This window comes from Gobio gobio (assembly GCF_949357685.1).
Source record: "Gobio gobio genome assembly, chromosome: 18".
NCBI lineage: Eukaryota > Metazoa > Chordata > Actinopteri > Cypriniformes > Gobionidae > Gobio > Gobio gobio.
Window position 1 is genome coordinate 37135593 of NC_137111.1, and position 20242 is coordinate 37155834.

Sequence of the window (20242 nt, forward strand, 5' to 3'; positions counted from 1 at the left end):
ATTACTTTTTAAAAACTCATTTAACTAAATTAAAGTTAAATTCTGCTAAAAAGTTGTTTCTACTAAAAAATTGTATTGTCAGCTTTACTTAATAAGTGTTTGTTCAGTCAACTTAAAGGGTTAGTTCACCCAAAAATGAAAATTCTGTCATAAATTACTTACCCTCATGTCGTTCGACACCCGTAAGACCTCCGTTCATCTTCGGAACAGAAATGAAGATATTTTAGTTGAAATCTGATGGCTCTGAAAGGCCTCCATTGGCACAATGCACGTTTCACTCTCAAGACCCTTAAAAGGCACTAAAGACGTTGTTACAAAGTCCATCTCACTACAGTGGTTCTAAAATAACTTTATAAATCGGCGAGAATAGTTTTTGTGCGCAAAAAAACCCTAAATAACGACTTACATAGTGATGACGATTTCAAAACAAGGCATCATGAAGCTTCGAAGCGTTATGAATCAGCGAGTCGAATCAGCAGTTTCAATCGCCAAATTTCAGCAGTTTGGCGGTTTGACACGCGATCCGAATCATGATTTGGCTCATTGATTCATAACGCTTCGAAGCTTCATGATGCCTTGTTTTGAAATCGTCATCACTATGTAAGTCGTTATTTGGGGTTATTTTGCGCACAAAAACTATTCTCGCTGATTTATAAAGTTATTTTAGAACCACTGTAGTGAGATGGACTTTGTAACGACGTCTTTAGTACCTTTTAAGGGTCTTGAGAGTGAACCGTGCCATTGTGCCAATGGAGGCCTTTCAGAGCCATCAGATTTCAACTAAAATATCTTTTCATTTCTGTTCCGAAGATGAACGGAGGCCTTACGGGTGTCGAACGACATGAGGTTAAGTAATTAATGACAGAATTTTCATTTTTGGGTGAACTAACCCTTTAACATTGCTGAGTGAAACAAACAAACTGGGCAGTGGATCTATAGTTCCCAGCATGCTTTGCAAGGGACTGCATTATGAGAGTAAATTTAGGGATTAAAGTGTTATTTTATGTTTTTTAGTAAAGGGAAAGATGTTGTTAGTTTATGTTAGTGTTTAAAGTTCAGTTATGTTGGACATTTAGAGGAGTTTCTGTAATTTTGTGGTTACCATTATGCAGAAGAGTGGTGCCTGTGTTTAGGCTGTGGTGGGCACTCATTTACACACATTCATTGGATGGACTTCCTGCCCTCAATTAAGTTATTTTTGAATTTTGTTTCTAAAAATGTGCTTGTTGTTATTTAATAGTTTTCCACTTACACTAGTAGAGCAAGTAGTTAATTTAACAAGGTAAATCGAATCGATAAATGTGTTCACTTACATAATAAACTTTTATAAATTTAACATAACATTATTAAGTAAACTGCACATATAAATATTATGTAACAGTGACAAATTCAAATGGTTTGTATTTTCTTAAAGAAATTGTGTCAGCTTTACTTGACTTTCTTTTGTTCATATAACTAAATTGTTATTTGTAAAAATTACCAAATATAGTTGCGTGGAACCACTTGACGCTGCTTTTTTAAGTAAATTCAACTAGTAATTTTTTGAGTGTGTGTAGTCCGCTATTTTTCAGATGCGCTCGTATCAATCTACTGTATATCAATAACAGTATTGCCTCATTCCAAATCGTTTCTAAAAAAAATATATTGATCTATTGTACAAACTCGATATACCGCCCAGCCCTAGTACTTACTTGAAAATAAATTCCAGCCCAGCGCTACAACAACCATAATGAAAGGACCCTTCATAATAGATAATGCTTTACAATGAATTCTGAGAGCTACAAATGGCAATTTATCCGTTCAATAAAATACTCTCTGCATTTCAAATCCCTCAATTCTCTGAAAAGAGCTGTGCGAGTAAACCTCACTCGACTGACGCCAGAGGATGCGGCCTTTATCGTCCTTGTTAGCGCGCCCGCCTCCCAACGCCTCCCAACATACTTTGAATACATATATGATATTAACATACTTTGAATTGTGTCTCTGCCTCAGGAACTGCCTACTGCCCAGGATCATTGAGGCTAAGTACCTGGACATTATGGATGCACAGCGCATGTGAACGCATGCACACTGAGCCTCTGAGCAAAGGACTCTGGGAATTGTATTTCTGAAATGCAAAACTCTGGGAGGAAAAACAAACTGATTCTAGTGTTTAACAGCAGGCATTCTGGTGAAGCACTGAGTAATAGAGTAATAGAACGAGAGATTAGAAAAGAAGGATATTTGAAGACAGAACAAGAGAGGGGGAAGATGAGATGCCTGTTCAAGACAGAGTAGAAAGACAGACTGCTGTCTGACTGTTTGACTATTGACCTCGGTCAGTCACTGCTTCTCTCATGATCAGAATAGTACACCAAAGCCCCCTCCCCCCCTCTCTAGTCTACTCTGATGTATCCATGCATCACATTACAGATTTACAAGACGTAGGAAACCATCACGCATATTCTCAACAATTGTGCCATGACTAAATTACACGAGTGTTCTCTCCATCTCCGATTATACACAGCTGGTTTTTGAACAAGAGACTGAACTGAATCTGTAGCAATACCTCTTTATGCTGAACACTGACTCGCGCGCACGCACGCACACCTAGTGCACAAACTCTCATACGTCAAGTAAAAAAAGCTGTCGATCGCAGATTTTCCAGTGCATTTTGGTACATATCAGCGCAAATAAGTAATAATGAAGTGAGCATGGACCAAAAGAATACACTCACCTTATTAGGAAACTGTGTCTCATAGCAATACAGCATATTATTAAAGGCTATCGATATTTTAGAGTTTTCTAAAGAGAGTTTTCTTTCGAGGTAATAGACTTCTAGTTTGGATACCCACTGATGTGTTGAGAATGTATCCTTAGCGCTGGGGTTTCAGGGAAAAGGAGAAAAACAAGCAGCATTTCTGTGGACCTTACTCACTGCTGAATGGACTCTGACATTTAAGCTTTGCACATCACAAGAAACCACGACTGTGTACCTTCCCCAGTCACACACACGCACACACACACACGCACACACACACAGACACAGACACACACAGAGGCATGATTATAAACAATGCCCGAAACCAAGGCACTTACTTAAACGCACACGATCATGTCCGTCCATCTCACAATATATTTAAAACAGAGAAAGCATGCCTTTTATAAGACATTGAAACTTTTGATTTGTATTACTATTACGTAATTTGTTGTGTTATTATTAAAAGCAACTAGAAATAATGGTCAAATGAAGGTATAGTTCCATATCCTTACTTCATCATAGTTGTTTATAGTTGTTTGCGGTCTTTCTGAATAAAACCCTCTTAGAGATCCCAAGAAATCGGAAGATGCAGATATCTCTGCTGATTTTGACCCGTCGAACAACGTTACATTCCCAAAATAGACGCTATAAACGAAGGCGCACATACAGAGAAAGGCATGGTTTGATTAACTGTGGGCAAAAAAAGTGAGCACCTGTGCACTTAATCATAGGCAATATGAGATTAGAGAAAGCTGAGAATCTAGACACGTTGAGCTTTAAGCTTCAGAGAGATTAGATGTGCTATTGAAGACGTTGGTTTTCTCTTGAAGATCTCGCAGCACTTGCGTAATCAGCATTCCCATTTCTTGCTCTCTATCTTCCCTGTAACAGTATCATAGTTATTCTCCTCGAGTCCAGACCTCTGGTGTAAAAACAACCTCCCTTCAGTAATCCTGTTTGTCATTGGACATCTCTCAGTATTTACTGTAATATTGAAGTATTCAACTTTAATTTGTGGTCGCTCACACCTGGGTGGGATATGTTGAGTTTTGTTCTGTGCTGTTTAAATATTGTTTTGGATTTTTTATTTTCTAATCATGAATGTATAATGTGTAGATTTTTTATAAAGCACATAAAAAAGTTCCATTGTTAAATCGATTTTGTCAAACAGATAAGCTAAATTTGTAAACTGCAATATGTAAAAACTAAGGTAAATAAGAGACATGTTTATCGGAAGGATGGTGTGGGTTTAATAGGGGTATGCTATACACTGAAATATAGATCATTTCAAGCTGATTGCCAAATAAAGAGATATATTGATACCCATCTGTTTCAGTTCTCCTCTGTTTTCTATTTATGTTGGCTACAGTTCTTTCATTACTAAATGCTAAAGTTTATTTTTTTTAGAAACAGTCAAACTGATCTAATCATGGTTTTTACCAATAACAATAGGTTCTCACTAAAAAATAATATATAAATGTTTTAATGTAGGTATTAACTGCCCTCTACTGGTTATATTAAGCATTAGCAACAGCATGATAGAGCCTATGGATGGGAAGCCTGGCTCACGATAATAACAATAAGAAGAAGAAGAAAAGGAATAAGAAGAACAAGATATTTTAAATGTTATCTCTCGACTTCATGTTTTAAGAAAATGCTATTTTTCGTTCGTGTTTAAAAGAATAGGATAGATAGATAGATAGATAGATAGATGGATGGATGGATGGATGGATGGATGGATGGATGGATGGATGGATGGATGGATGGATGGATGGATGGATGGATAGATAGATAGATAGATAGATAGATAGATAGATAGATAGATAGATAGATAGATAGATAGATAGATAGATAGATAGATAGATAGATAGATAGATAGTTTGTGTCGATAGTTAACCACAGATTGCAATGTTGACATGCTTCGAGTAGCCTAATTTGTCTAACGACTCGTTGCTTCAGAAAGCTTAATTTTTCCACCAGTTGTACACACATTTCTATATGTAGGCTAATTTGTGATATTTCTGCTATTCACTTATTAAAGTTGCCCCATCGGACAAAAATCCTCAGTTCACTCCAAATGCTCTTGGATTGTCGGCTTTAATCGTCCGAAAGAGACGGTTCTTGATTCGATTTGTTGACCGTATCTTTTTTCTCGAATAAATAGACCTTATTCACAGGAGCGCCATCTTTGTGAAGAATATACATCTCTTCAGTGGGTTGTACTGTTATTTGATGGGTTTTTGGATTGTTATGCTGCAAAATATCTTTTCGAGGAATTTCAGTAGACAAAACATGAGCGGTGACAAATTATAGGGAGCTTTATACATTTTTTTTTAAACAGCGCATAGAAAACACGGTAAGTCCCTGCAGTGACCCTCACATTCCCGCTATCATACCTATGTTTCATACACGGCGCTGCTCTGAATAAGGTCTGAGAAAGGGATTGCGCAACCGATTCGTTGAGAAGATCCGACTCAAAAGAACCATTCGCTATTCTGCTGTGCTATTGGGTCCAACAACACACGCCTGTTATGAAAACACATGCACTCGTGCTTATCTGACAGGTGTAATTTTGAGCGTCCTTTAATATATCGCTTACTGTTCGTTTACGTAGCACGTGCACGTATACTAGTGTGGCAATAATTTTGTTAATGTGATCGTGGACGCGCTGTGTGATGATACCGCTGAGGTGGGTTGAGTTTGCAGTGATCAGTAGCAGATCTCTCCTCCTCTTTCTGCCGGGGGGAAAACACGTGTGGAACAGCAGCAGGCGGCACCACGGCACTCTCATCATGGCTGAAGAGGCCAAAAAACTGGCAGCTTATGCTGCTGTAGACAACCATATACAGGTAAGATTGTCTAACTGTTATGTATTTTCGTTGTGACAAATTTCCAACAGTTACGTCAGTTTAAATCGCTGAATTGGCGCAATAAACACTTCAGGAGGCGTGACGACGCGATGTAAAGTTATATCGATGTATCTAGCTTTATTCAATTACTCTTGCATCAACAGACCTGCAGTTCTGGTGTTTTACATTTATTATGACTATGTGCGGCGTTGACATTCACAATTAGTAGTGAGTAAGTATTCGCTGTGACACTAGCTTTAATCATGCTAGCTGGCATGCTATGTTCGTATTGAAGTCAGCTAAGTTTAGTTAGTAAGTGAGTGTAGCTCAGGTGGCTTCAGTTAAGCACATGTGATGATTTATGCAGCAGTAAAGTAAGCTAGGTGATATAAGGATGCTAAGGCTGCTCAAAATAAACATTTAACGATTAGCATGTTTGGAAATCGCTAACTGTTACGTGGTCTAAGTTAACGGGTGCAGACACTTGGTACGTCTCAATCAGCTCCCTAGTTCAGTAACGTTAGTCAGGGCACTGATCATTACAAAATTCAATGGGCTTACTCCCTGAACAGTGCCAAGACTACAGAACTAGGGAGCTGACTGAGACGCACCCTGTGTCTACTGTAAATAATTAATTGTAGCACACTAGGGTCAGTTAAGTGATTGAAGAGTTAACGTAGTTCTGTCATTAATTACTCACCCTCATGTTGTTCCAAAACATGAGGGTGAGTAATTATAAAAACTACCTAAAATGACAATCCATCTTTGGAGAAAATTCATTTGAAATGTAATTTGATTGTTTAGTTTGTCTCGCTCCATTAGAATACATGGAGGAAGTGGGATTTGAGCTATACTGGGACCAACCACCTGGGGGTGATCGAGACTCTTTGGCTTAAAGGGATAGTTCACCCAAAAATGAAAATTAGCCCATGATTTACTCACATACAAATCACCCTAGGTGTATATGACACTCTTCTTTCAGACGAATAAAATCAGAGTTAAATAAAAAAAAAGTCCTAGCTCTTCCAAGCTTTATAATGGCAGTGACTGTTGCTCTGTTTTTGAAATCCATAAAAAATGCATCTGTCTGTCAAATAACGTGCTCCACACAGCTCTGGGGGGTTAATAAAGGCCTTCTGAAGCAAATCGATGCGTTTGTGTAAGAAAAATATCCATATTTAAAACTTTATAAAGTAAAGCTCCAGCCGATCGCCTTCCAGCGCTCTCCATTGACTTTGCATTGCGTGAGGCTGCCTCCTTGTCATTTTGGACTTATAACAAAAAACAGAACCATGTATAAAAGCTGAAATGTGACAGACAAGCACGCTTGGAATAAACAGAACGATATCGTCCGCTGGTGTCGACGCTAATATAGTTATCATTAGTTTTCTTTACAGTTGTTGTTTGTTTGAACGGGTGTATGCTATGACATATTTGTTGTCATGAGTGCAACAGCTTCTCGAACAAGAAACAAAAAAAATGCAGGACGGGACTTCATTTTGTCCATTTAAAATAAACAGAAATATTCCATAAAGAAAAATAAGAATTGTCAATTTTGATCTCACTTTAAAGCATCTCCTGTGGTGACCCTTTGTTGAAAAATAAATAATGAATTCAAGATTTTTAGGCCTTATTATCAGTGGTGTTCTGCTTTTCTTTTTCTCTCAGAACAATCAGGTAGTTGGGGTGGGCAGCGGCTCAACTATCGTCTATGCTGTGGACAGGCTGGGTAAGACATTTAATCTAATATTATCCACTTATGCTTGTATGATAATTAATAAAGGATGGTGTTTTCTTTCTAGCTGAGCGGGTAAGACAGGAGAAGCTGAACATTGTGTGTGTTCCCACGTCCTTCCAGGTCAGTATAAACCTCCGTCTGTAGACATAACACTCTTTAAACACTATTAAACACTTGTCATAATGGACGCATTTGAATTGTTGATCTAGGCCCGTCAGCTGATTCTACAGAATGGCCTCCCTCTGTCTGATTTAGACAGACATCCTGAGGTGAGTTTGGGCAAAGACAGCACGAGGATCCCTCGTACAAAAATGACTGGGTGAATTGTGATGAAAATGAAAATTAGCCCATGATTTACTCACCCTCGAGCCATCCTAGGTGTATATGACATTCTGCTTTCAGATGAATACAATCAGAGTTAAATAAAAAATGTCCTAGCTCTTCCAAGCTTTATAATGGCAGTGAATGGCAGCTTAAAATTTGAAGCCCAAAAAAAGTGCATCCATCCATTATAAAAGTACTCCACATGGCTCTGGGAGGTTAATAAAAGCGTAATAAATAAAAGTGTAACTGTCGCGTCGATGACGTCGGACATAGCATAAGCATTTTGAACTGCGAGAGGCGTTACACTTTCTTCATGAGTTGAATACGAAAGGCTGTCTGCTGGAATCTAGATATTTTTAAAGGGTTAGTTCACCCAAAAATGAAAATACTGTCATTAATTACTCACCCTCATGTCGTTGGACACCCGTAAGACCTCCGTTCATATTCGGAACACAAATGAAGATATTTTAGTTGAAAGCTGATGGCTGAGAAAGGCTTCAGACAGGCCTCCATTGGCATTCAGTACATTGACACTTCCAAGATCCATGAAAGGCACTTAAAACATCGTTACAAAGTCCATCTCACAGTGGCGCTACAATAATTTTACGATGCGACGACAATAGTTTTTGTGCGCAAAAAAAAATCAAAACACCTTTATCCAACTTGTTATTGTCTTCCGTATGTGCCTCCACGACGCATGCGCGAGAATATGACCAGATCCGGCGTTCGGACACATGACCCAGAAGCAATTTTTTTACAAGCAGAGGAAGACGCGCGTGTCTAAGCTGTTGGATTCTACATTGATCGTGCTTTAGGTCTCGGCGTAGTTCTCAAAATGGGGCTTAAGTGTGCATTTCATGGATTCCCGAACCCCGGCGCTACGTCATATTCTCGCGCATGCGTCGTGGAGGCACACACGGAAGACAAGAACAAGTTGGATAAAGGTGTGATAAACTCTTAAATAAGCTATTGTTGCACTAACATCGCGTTTATCATTGTAACTTCGTGAAACGTTCTCTGATCGTTGAAAATGGCACATCCTTATTTACAGCAGATTCTCACGATTAAAAAAAGACCAAGAACACCACAATCCGTCACTCGAATAAGAAAATATCACTCATTGAATTATTACACATTATAGCCTGACAGGAGCACATACGCTAATAAACAGTAGCTTTAAAGTCGCGTTTACGCTTGTAGCTTCTTTAAACTTTTTCCGATCGTTAAACATGGCACAACCTTCTTTGCAGGAGATTCCCACGATTAAAAAGAGACCAAGGACACCATAATCCATTGCGTCGATCACGAGATATTCCTCACAGATGATGTGGTGATCAGTGCAGTTTGGCAGAAAATGGCCATTTACGTTATATAGCAGCTAGAGGGCGCCTGCGGGCGGTACACTCCGGTTTAGATGAATAACTCCGCGCTCGTCAAGAGCACATAATAAATGATAGATTCATTGGAAAGCTGAGATTCTAAGCTTTAAAATGATACCCATTATGTGTTATTATATAATAAATATAATATACATAATATTGTAATAATATAATGTTTTATCAGCAGTTTCTCAGCATTAGATTGTCCAAATGTAGTAATAATTTATATTTTCAAAAAATATTAAAAGTGTTTTAACAAATAATTCATACTTTTTGACTCTCCTTGCTATAATTTGAGTTATGAGTCTTTAAATTTGTGTATTTCTCTCAGAAAACAACAGTTTTGTAAATGTCAAGGACTGAACAAAAAGGCTACCTTTGTTCTAAATGCTGTAACTTTTGATTACTTTATGATATTGCCACAAAATTTGATCCAGATGCAGACCACATATAGGAGAACATCACCAAGAATTTTTCTGCTGCCCTATTTCCTTCCTGAGTTATTGAATGTTAAATAAGAAATATTTATAAAATTATTTAAAAAATATTTTAAAATATTCCCTTTTATCAGCAGTTTCTCAGCAATATATTGTCCAAATATAATACAATTTATATTTTCCAAAAATATAAAATGTTTGCTAACAAATGATACCTACCATTTGACTCTCCTTACTATAGTTTTGGAGTTATGAGTCTTTAAAGTTGTATATGTCACTCAGACAAAAAAACTCAAAAAATACCTTCAGGGCTTAAGGGGTTAATGAATGATGCAATCATATAGCTCTTTTATATAGAGACAGAACGACATGCGTCATAATCTGAAGACCACGCCTACCGGTGGGTGGGGTAATCAAACCGTCTCCATTGACGTTGTATTGGGTGAAGCAGCCTCCTTGTCATTTTTGACTTATAACAAAAAACAGAACAATGCATAAAAACTGATATGTGACAAGGTGTACAGCAAACAAGCTAAACAACCCGAACAAAACGAAAAAACCCAGACGTTTTTATAAGCTGTTGACCCAAAAAACAAGCGTTTTAAGGACAAAGTGGATACAGGCAATTGAGGCAGAGTGCGACATGCTATATTACACTGAGGACTACACCCACTGGAGGGAAACGTAATCGGCGACAGGAAAAATAATATATAAAACTGACATTTGGATATTTGACTTAACACAGGGTTCCCGCGGGGTCTTAAAAAGTCTTAAGTCTAAAATTAATTTTTTTAAATTTAAGGCCTTAAAACGTCTTAAAAACGGCCAGATTTTCGCCCGAGGTCTTAAATTTAATTTAGTTAGGTCTTAAAAAAAGTGTTGTCCTCGTTCATTTCCAGAAATGCTGGTTGCAGAAAGTTATTAACGTTACACTGTAGCAAAAAAGTATCGAATCGCGAAAGAGGAGCTCTAGAGTCTTTGCTGTGCCGCCCTCAGAGCGTTCGTTCGGGGTGTTGTAGTTCTTTCTGGGGGTGTTGGTACACGTACTCGGTGATAAAACTACAAATCCCGTGATAAATGCAATTACCTGCCCGCAAAATACGTCTACATTTAATAACGTTGTATTTTTCTGGACAGAATGAGGCAGACATGCATTGTTTTATATTATTCTAAACAGTGATAAAGTCTGCACTCAATCAGCACTGCATACCTTATTATTATGACAATAGTGAAGGCCTGAAGAACTCAAATACACCATAGCTTGATGCAGTCGTGTTTATTGTCTTTGTTTCTTCAGTCAAAGCGTTTCTATCTTCAGTTTATCCTACATCGCTAGCTTCACATTAGGGCTAAGGATTACTTTTCTGAGGGAAATGTGGAGTTTCTGCTCGAGGGCGCCCTCTGGCTTCCAGTATGAATTAAACGTTTGGGTAACAAATATGAAAAATAATACTTCTCTCTAAATACATTTATATGACAACCCATATGTTTTTCTCCAATGTACAGTTTTTCCCCCACAGTGGATGCAAATTGCTATCACAGATAAAAAGCACAGAATTTCTTTATTTTTTTATTTATTTTTTACAATAAATCTTTAGACCTTTCTAATGATTTTTAGTCATAGGCTGTCTGCATATTAACAGGTAACCCAGCAGGTTTTTTTTTGTAAAATAAGTTTTCTGTAAAATATAAATGTTATTTTATTAGTATTATTATTATATTATATTTATTCTTAAATACTCTATTTTAAAAAAAAAATTATAATTAAAATTAAAATGTTATTGTAATAGTAATATTTCTAATTTTGTTAAATATTTGTATTTATTGAATATAATCATTATTATTAGTCTCGTTAATATATAAACATTAATATATAAAATGTTATATGCATACACTTTTAATTTGTAAAAAAATAAAAAATAAAAATGGCATTTTAACCAGAATAATCGCAATTAGAAATCTTCCCCAAATCGTGCATCCCTAGTTTATCCTATCACCCTAGTGCATCCCCTGTTCAATCTCTATTAGGCTATTAATATGCTGTTTTGTAATCTATTCTATTTGAGGGCAAGTTTGTTTTAGCCTATTTTCATTTTGGGCCTAAGGTTTTGGGCATTTGGTACGTTGTTGGCTGTGGAGGGTTACTAATGTCATTGCTTTATTGCTTTTTTAATTATTTCTTTGATTTAAATAATTTTGGTAATGCATCGTATAGGTCTTAAATTTCAATCTTTATGGTCTTAAAATGTCTTAAAAAGGTCTTAAATTTGACTTTCTGAAACCTGCAAGAACCCTGTTAACAGTGATAAAATGTTTACTGCACACTGAGACGTACTGAGTGTCAGGATCCCAAATTGTCTGTTGTAGTCGTCTGAAAGAAGAGTGTCATATACACCTAGGGTGGCTTGAGGGTGAGTAAATTATGGGATAATTTCAATTTTTGGGTGAACTATCCCTTTCATGATTTCAAATAAATAAATTCAAGTGCCCTAAAGGGTGTGATTTCTGTGACTTCTAGCTGGATGTAGCAATTGACGGAGCTGATGAAGTTGATGCTGCTTTGACACTGATTAAAGGAGGAGGGTGAGTTCCTTGATTTAAACAATTGCTCTTCCATGTTCTTTTGTGTCAAACCCCTGTGGTGTCATCAGGTTTTGTCATGTTCTTTTTTTCCTCCCTCAAAACAGAGGATGCTTAACCCAGGAGAAGATTGTGGCCGGTTGTGCCAAACACTTCATTGTTATCGCGGACTATAGGTGTGTATGAGGTGACGCTTTTATCCAAAGTGACTTGCATTGCAGTCAAGATATACACTTCATCATTTCATCCATTTCCTCTACTGTTTGAGCTACAAAATTCAGTATATATTTAGCAGCCCATAATTACTGATGAACATGAGGTGTATGTTTTGAAACAATGCGTCATCGTGAGCTTGCATGTGATTGCTATAATTGTGTAATATGGTCTTCCACTACATTTACAAACTAGAGGTTCAAATGTGCTCATGTGATGTCATTTTATTGTTTGTGTGGGTAGAAAGGACTCAAAGGCTCTGGGGCAGCAGTGGAAGAAAGGTGTCCCGGTGGAGGTCATCCCCATGGCATATGTGCCCGTGTCCAGAGCCATTGCCCGGCGCTTTGGAGGAGAGGCAGTGCTGAGGATGGCAGTCAGTAAAGCTGTAAGAGAGTCTTACTAATGGATCTTGAGTTACAATTGTGTTTTGTACGTACATTATTGAGGGTTCTTTTTTGTTTACTTGCTATTGGTGTCCTCATTATTATATTATATTAAAAAATGACAGTGTCCTGCCCTAAAATATACTGTAACTCCACCTTATCTGATTTGATTAGAAGTGGAACTTCATCAACCCAAAGAGCTTAATTTATCATAGAAGAGAACTAAGGGTGTCTTCACACTTGGGCTGTGTCTGAAATCACCCCTATACCCTTAAATAGGGCACTCTTTGAGGGGACAGCCATTTGTAGTGGTGTCCAAAACCATAGTGGACGTTATCGAGTGCACTCATTAAATCCCACACTGCAACGAGTGTACAACCTATGTACGTTCAATGGCTAGAGAATACCCATAATACACTGTTACGATCACATCGAATGAATTCCCGCATCAAGTTTTAAATAATTTTTAAACAGCAAGCACAAACTATGTGGCAGCAGCAGCCCTTCCGGTGCACTCTGTGTCCAAATTCACTCACTCAAGTGGACGATAATAGTGAAGTAATGTAGGGAATAGTGAATAAGGGTACAGGAGGGGCGATTTCGAACACAGGCTGGTTTGGTTCGATTAAAACAAATTCGGGTGCGATTTTTGCTCTTTAGTGCAGTTCATTTGAATAAGTGAATGCTGCCATTCCCTGGTTGCACACACCAAATAAGTGGACTGATGGGAAGGACGCAATAGGAAAAGACGGCGAAGACGGAGAAATTGAATCAAGGGAAATTATATATCCTCGCTCCCGCTACTATCACTTCCAAGCGTTGTCAATTAATGATGACTCTACACCGCTGGATTTAGCTTGAAACGGTTAGATTTCTTATTATTCCGCCAATACAATAAAAAAATTTAACCAGATCATCTTCAGACCATGATGACAAAAAGTTATGGAATTCAAGATGATTCGCCATATAGTTTTTGATAAACGCGCAAACAAATTTTACGTAGTAGTTGTGAAAACCCACTTAAGGCTATATCTCCGCAACGCTTTATTGTATTCAAACCAAACTTTGTAAATGTTATCACAAGCATGACCTGAGGCAACATGCAGCGTTTCGGCGCATCGCCACCTACTGGTCCGGAGATATGAAAAATGGCTATTTTTGCTTATAACTTCTGAACTGTTTTTCCCATAAAAGTGGTCTCGTTAGATTCAGGACGGTATGCCGAGTCGTCTGATATCCAATTTTACCATATCGGCCATTTTGACTGTCGGCCATTTTGAATTATGTGCTAAAATGCTGTATTTTATGAATGCCTGAACGGAATGTTACGAAACTCTGTATGGGTCCTCAGCATGATGCCCTAAAGGAGCCTGAGAAGTTTCGAAACAGCGCCACCTAGTGGATAATTTATTTTTTCAAATGCTTATAACTTTGCTTATTGACTTTTTTTTCATGGGAGTAACTTTTGTCTCCTGAATCCTTGCCGAGTCCAACGATACCAGACTTGCCAGGTTTCGGCGTATGGTTTGTGCAGCGTGGTAATTTAGCGCTTATAAAACGTTAGCTGATATCTTTGATACCGCTAGTCTGATCGAGACGAAACCAGCGTCAAAAGTTCGGAAACATAGGTTGATATCTACATGTTTATGCCCAAATGTGAAAATATTGATAGTAAGGGGTAGTAAAATCCAATCAAAGTCAGGTGTCAGTAATTTTTTACGTGTTTTTTCACCAAAATTGACACACGCATGTATGGGCTCACTCCGAGGACACATTAAAAAAAATGGTAGGATCGTGCCTCTTGGTGGCGCTATAATTAAACAAAATATGACATTTGCTCTATACAAATGTCTTCACTCATTTTTTCAGTTGGTCTGCTGATAGCTTCCTTGTTTGCTTCTGTTGCACTTGGCCCCGATATTTTATATTGTAATAGTATCAACCCCGAAAAATACCACATTTGTTCGTAGCCTACATTTTTTCATATTACCATTTGTTATTATTAAAAAATAATTATTCCCAGTTATTAACTGCTTTTTATTTGTTGTATAGTATTACAGTTTGTTTCATTTTCTTGTGCTTTGATATAACTGCAACTGTCCTACACAGGGTTCCCACGCTTCTTGGAACTACTTGAATTTCAGACACATGGATTCAAGGCCTGGAAAGTACTTGAAAACATACAGGTCCTTGAAAGTGCTTGAATTAAATTTGAAATAAATTTTGTTTAGACTGGTGTTATTTCAAAAATTGTCCTACAGTATTTGCGCTATCAAAGACCGAACGAAACATTGCTTATGTTCGGGGGGTGGAGGGGTAGCGGGGAAAAAAAACTTGAACTGATAGAGAGCGGTACATACACTTGCTGAAAATGAAAAGTTGCCATTTTCTAGGCCGATATGGCTAGCTATAATAGGAACTATACTCTCATTCCTGCGTAATAATCAAGGAACTTTGCTGTCGTACCATGGTTGCAGTGTAGCAATGATATTACGCAGCGCATGAAAATAGGCTAACTTCTGTCAACGTGACAACTTGCTTGCACAGAGAGCGTGCTGGGGATTATTTTCAGGCGCTGCGTAATATCATTGCGCTCTGCATGGTACGGCTCAAAGTTCCTTGATTATTACGCAGGAATGAGAGTATAGTTCTTAGCCATATCAGCCTAGAAAATCAAAAATTTTCATTTTCCGTCGGTCTTAGTACACGTTGTAACTATACACATCACAACATGTAAATAGAAAAATGTTGGCGTTATTTTGTCACTTATTGAGCAGTAGGCTAGCTGGAGCCATTTACCTCCAGTCTTTGTGCTAAGCTAGGCTAGCAGTGTTGAATCAGACAGTTGAGACGCAACCAGACACGGAGATGAGAATGGTATGTATGGACTTATCTAACTCTGGGAGATACGGTGAATAAGCTAAAGTCCCAAAAAGTTGGCGTGTTCCTTTAAGTAGCCTACTTTAAGAGGTCTTTCGTGATGCTACATATGCTGGGTTATGAATCTGATAGGTGCTCGAAATAAAATAAATGGTGCTTGAAAAAGTCCTTGAAAGTCCTTGAATCTGGTGTTCATGAAAGAGTGGGAACCCTGCCTACAGTTGTTGCTATTTGATATACATTTGTGTCTTGTACATGTAAACATAATAATAAATAAAATGTGGCAAATGTGAAGGGGGAGGAGAATTTATACGTGCGTCACGTTTAGTCGATAAAACACTTCCTCAGGAGTCATGAGCGAGGATACACAGGTGTATCCTTTGCGGAAGCCTCCTCACTCCTCGATCCTCCTCGCGGTGCAATTAGAGCGTTACTTTCTGGATCACTTTGGCATTTGCTTTACACAAAGTAACTTGTTTACACTAAATTACTCTGGTATCATTTCCGCCTGGATTTGGCCTACCCAAATTGAAAAGCTTCCCATACCCACATACAGGGGTCTAAATTCTACATGTTGGTGTCATTTTACAGGAAACCCTTTGAAGTTTCATAAAACACTGCTAAAAGTGATAAACATGCAAGTATATGTTGTCTGAGCTGTAATAACCCCCCCCCCCCCCCCCACCCCAAAAAGGAGATGCGTTTTTTTTTTTTTATATATATATATATAAATTCATTTTTTAAAGTGTATATCTCAGGCCCTGTGTGCCCTAGCACCCTGCAGACAGTTTGGGCTGTTTCCACTAAATTCCAGAAAATGGAGGAAAAAAGATTTTTGTCTGGATCATGTATGCAAGATTTATTCAAGTGAATCTAAATGGAGGAATATGACCTTTTTTAATGTAAGCTGTATTACAGCTTAGACAACATATACCTGCATGTTCATCACTTTTAGCAGTGGTTTATGAAACTTCAGTGGGTTTTCTTTAAAATGACACAAATTGTGTATTTAGACCACTGAATGTGGGCATGGGAAGCTTTTCAATTTGGGTAGGCCAAATCCAGGCGGAAATCACAAAAATGGTCTCAGAGGTTAAAGTGACAGACAAACACGCTTAGAATAAACAGAACGATATCCACTGGTGTGGACGCTTGTATAGTTCTCTTTATAGTTATCGTTCTTGTTGTGAACGGGCCTTTGGTCAACACTTTGGTGGTTTCTGCACTATTTTGCTTTGTCATGCTCCCTATCTTGACATTTTTGGATTGGTGGTCTATTCATCTGATGATTTGATACTATTGTATTTAGGGTCCAGTGGTTACTGATAACAGTAACTTCATTCTGGATTGGAAGTTTGAGCATGCTCAGAACTGGAAAGAGGTCAACACGGCCATCAAGATGATCCCAGGTCTGTACAGATGAACAGAATAACTTTCTATTTTTAATGTTTTTGTAAGAGGTCTCTTATGCTCGCCAAGGCTGCATTTATTTGATCAAAAATATTGATGAAAAGAAAGTTTAAACAAACAGTGTTGAATTGTAATAGAAATGTTTTGTAACATTACGAATGTGTTTACTGTCACTTTTGATCTATTGAATGCATCCTTGCAGAATACTATTTTATTGATGAGGATAATAAACCCCTTTGAAACGGTTGTGTATATATGAATTTTCTCTCTCTTTTATGAAGGTGTGGTTGAGACGGGCTTGTTTGTGGGGATGGCTGAGCGGGTGTACTTCGGTATGGAGGACGGAAGCGTTAAGACTAGAGACCCTCCTGTCAACTGAGAAGATCCTTCCTCGGCTCTTGTGATAGACCAGCCTGTACACCTCAAGTGCCATTCACATACACAGACTCTGGCAGCTCTTTCCCTACAGGTTCTTTTACTTTCTGGTACAGAAACCATCAGATGTCTAAACCGGACTGGTGTGTACACGAAATGTGGGATTTTACACATCAATGCAACATTAGGTCTTTTATCCTGTTTCTCCTCTCATATCCTCATGTCTGGAACATTCTGCTAATCCTGACGTCTGCAGTGTCAGTTTGCCTTCTGTACTGCTTTCCATGTCGTCTTGCATGGATGTCTATACACACGCATGAATATTGTGGCCTGCGTCTGTGCCTCCGTAAATTTTCGCAAAGCATAGTTGCTAGCCTTACAAGTGCATGCAGCATTTAAAATGTTGCTTTCTCAATCACTTAATCATAACCCAATTGAGTGTTAATGTTTTCTGTGGGTTTGTATGATCATTTTGAACCTGATTTGGAGACAGGTAGATTTGCTCAGATGTTCCAACGTGAAACCTCAAGTGAAACTTGTCGCCTTTGGCCTGCACACAGTGGTTAGTTTAATTCACTGATCAATCATTTCAGAGCATTCTGCCCCTGGACAAAATACACTTTGAAGGGGTGAAATGCCACTCAGCATTTGATAATGATTTTGTTTTTGTATAATTGTTCTATGTGCCTGTGGCCATCAGCTCAGTGTTGTTGAGGGATGAAAGCAGCCGTGAGTTGATGGCACAGCCGAAGGCCTTATCTTCTGTACATTTATTGATCTTTCAGTTCTGTTAATGAAAACTCTTCACAGAGGTCACTGTGATCCCGGGGTATTGTACTCCTTCAAATACCAGCTTGTTTTACTCTCCCAATTTTACTGTGATACTGAAGTTTTCAAATGTTGTGCCCCAGACTGAAAATCAATATTAAAAATGGACCAATCAATTATGAACTGTCATTTTGCATCTGACGTTTTGCCAAATCAGTATGGCTCATTCAAACATGGGTTAACAGTTTATTTAACAAACCATAAGAGGGCGCCATATACATTGCACAGTAAGAAAACATTCATGACTTACCAAAAGTGAAATGAAATGCTAACGTTGCATACATATTTGTAAACGTATTACTTTAAAAGTGCTATAGTTGTTAGTCTTTCATTACAACCCGAAAACGTAACCGTGACGTAATGTGTACATTAATTTTAAAATATAAATTAAAAAGGAAAAAACTGCACTTACAACATTTTGTGCAAGGGATGAACATACTAATTTATTTTAGTATCAAAAAGCCCGGAAATGAAATTGTCGAACATTACCTCACTTTATCCGCAAACAAACGGCCACGTCGTTATTTCCATCCGTGTACTTTTTACCCAATCAGATTCACTCAAAAAGAAGTAGCAACGCCCCTCCGTTAGAAATCCCAGTAGCGCTGATTATGATTGAGAGCGTGCCAGACCAATGGATTGACTAGATTTCTTTCGCGGCTTCCGTAAACATACCAATGAAACAAGTTAGAGTCAGCACTATTATTTTATTGGCTAAAACTCCCCAGTGTAGCCAATAATATACTTCAGAAGATGGCCATACTCGCTTTGCTTTCGCTCTACGCTCCCTTTCCTCCCGCCTCTATTTGTGACTGACAAGGAAAGCGTCCAATGGAATGAAGCGCAGAGAGTGGCGACACGTCAACAGACGGTACTGTAAAAGACAGTTCTAGGAAGCAATGGAAATCTGCTTAGTAGACGAGCCGTGAATATTGACAAGCGCTCACACCAATCAGCGCGCACTGCAGGGATTTGCTTCCGTGCGCAGCCAATGGGCGTTTGGATACGGGGCGGGGCTTGACGTTACCACGGCACGGCCAACGTCAAGTATAAAGGGAATAACATGGTGCTGTTGAGTGCATGTTTACGTTAAGAGAGGACAACAGTAAGATATCTAATAGCCTTCGAATTTACTTATATAACGCCTTTTATAGACTAGTTTTTAAAATTCACTTTGTATTTTGGTATGTGATTGCCTAACTACTCATGTGCCACTTGTCCCAATGGAAAGAGGGTTTCAGTTTGGAAACGTGTGCATATCTCTGCTGCTGCTGCTTGTTTTGAGAACGTTAACGGCTACTTTGCAAAGTCAGTCTCTCTCAGAGAGAAAACTCGAAGTGGCCCCGACGCCAAACACCGAGGCGGCGGAACATGCTGCCGTTATGGAGCGGCCACTGGACAACGTCGGAGGAGCCCCTGGCTTCGGAGAAGTGACCGTAGAGGACGACGACTACGGCTCGACGGGGGAGAGCGAAGAGCCGTCTGGAGAAAGCGACGCAAACTTCCATCAACACCGGAGGTAGGCAGTTACCATCGAGAAGTTTACAGTTTTTCCGGGTGTGTGACACGTCCTTTAGGTTGTCACGTTGCTTTCAGACGTGTTTTTCAACTTCAGTAAAGTTCGCGTACAGCAGCTGAGCTGGAGTTCGTGATGGGCGGATGTTTGCAGCAGTCGACCTCTCCCTGCTGGTCCGCGAATAGAGGATAAATATGTGCAAACAATCACACTACCGCGTGACAGTGGCTTTATTTCAGCCATTAATTAAAGTCATTTTTTCACGCTGTCATTTTATAACATGGCTGTTTGTAGACAGTTATCAAAAATCGAACAAGTTAGGAATTGTTCTGTTACTATGGAGATACAGATGACTGACAGCAGTCTCAGAGCGATTGCAGAACACTTATCTCGCCTCAATGGGTTCACCGCGTGTTCGTGAACTTAACGAGCATCTCGGAGTGCCTTGTGTTATGCACACAGGACTGTTTTTCTGGAGTTTCAAACTAGTTTTACTGCTATCACAGCCCAAGGGGACTGTTTCTGTCTAGAAAAACTGCTGCAGTGTTGAGTGTGGGCGTGCGATGCATGTCAGCCTGACAGAAACTGAC

The 20242-nt window shown here is 38.7% G+C and overlaps 3 protein-coding genes across 6 annotated transcripts in view; all 3 read left to right on the top strand.

Moving 5' to 3' along the window:
* Positions 1-4065, top strand: part of slc4a11 (solute carrier family 4 member 11) — a 73879-nt gene extending 69814 nt beyond the window's left edge. For all 4 annotated transcript variants that reach the window (XM_079842629.1, XM_079842628.1, XM_079842630.1 and 1 more), the window contains one exon: positions 1993-4065. In XM_079842629.1, the coding sequence (XP_079698755.1) occupies positions 1993-2059 (67 nt within the window). In that variant the 3' untranslated portion in view covers positions 2060-4065. The remainder of the gene's footprint in view (positions 1-1992) is intronic.
* A 1146-nt stretch (positions 4066-5211) lies between these two features.
* On the top strand, positions 5212-18252 carry rpia (ribose 5-phosphate isomerase A (ribose 5-phosphate epimerase)). The gene is made up of 9 exons (XM_079842634.1): positions 5212-5589; positions 7258-7318; positions 7392-7447; positions 7537-7596; positions 11986-12050; positions 12155-12223; positions 12504-12645; positions 16833-16932; positions 17215-18252. Exons 1-9 carry the CDS (start codon positions 5416-5418, stop codon positions 17310-17312), a joined length of 825 nt encoding a protein of 274 aa, XP_079698760.1. The 5' UTR covers positions 5212-5415; the 3' UTR covers positions 17313-18252.
* An 885-nt stretch (positions 18253-19137) lies between these two features.
* The window catches only part of eif2ak3 (eukaryotic translation initiation factor 2-alpha kinase 3), a 33246-nt gene continuing 32141 nt past the window's right edge, over positions 19138-20242 (top strand). The window contains exon 1 of the mRNA XM_079842627.1: positions 19138-19655. Coding sequence (XP_079698753.1) covers positions 19360-19655 — 296 coding nt within the window. The 5' untranslated portion in view covers positions 19138-19359. The remainder of the gene's footprint in view (positions 19656-20242) is intronic.

Excerpts from the sequence above, each read along its gene's own strand:
- rpia (XM_079842634.1), top strand. The coding sequence starts at position 5,416 with ATGATACCGCTGAGGTGGGTTGAGTTTGCAGTGATCAGTAGCAGATCT. Across the intron at positions 7,448-7,536 it reads GTGTTCCCACGTCCTTCCAG|GCCCGTCAGCTGATTCTACA; the intron begins GTCAGTATAAAC and ends TTGTTGATCTAG. Across the intron at positions 16,933-17,214 it reads GGCCATCAAGATGATCCCAG|GTGTGGTTGAGACGGGCTTG; the intron begins GTCTGTACAGAT and ends TCTTTTATGAAG.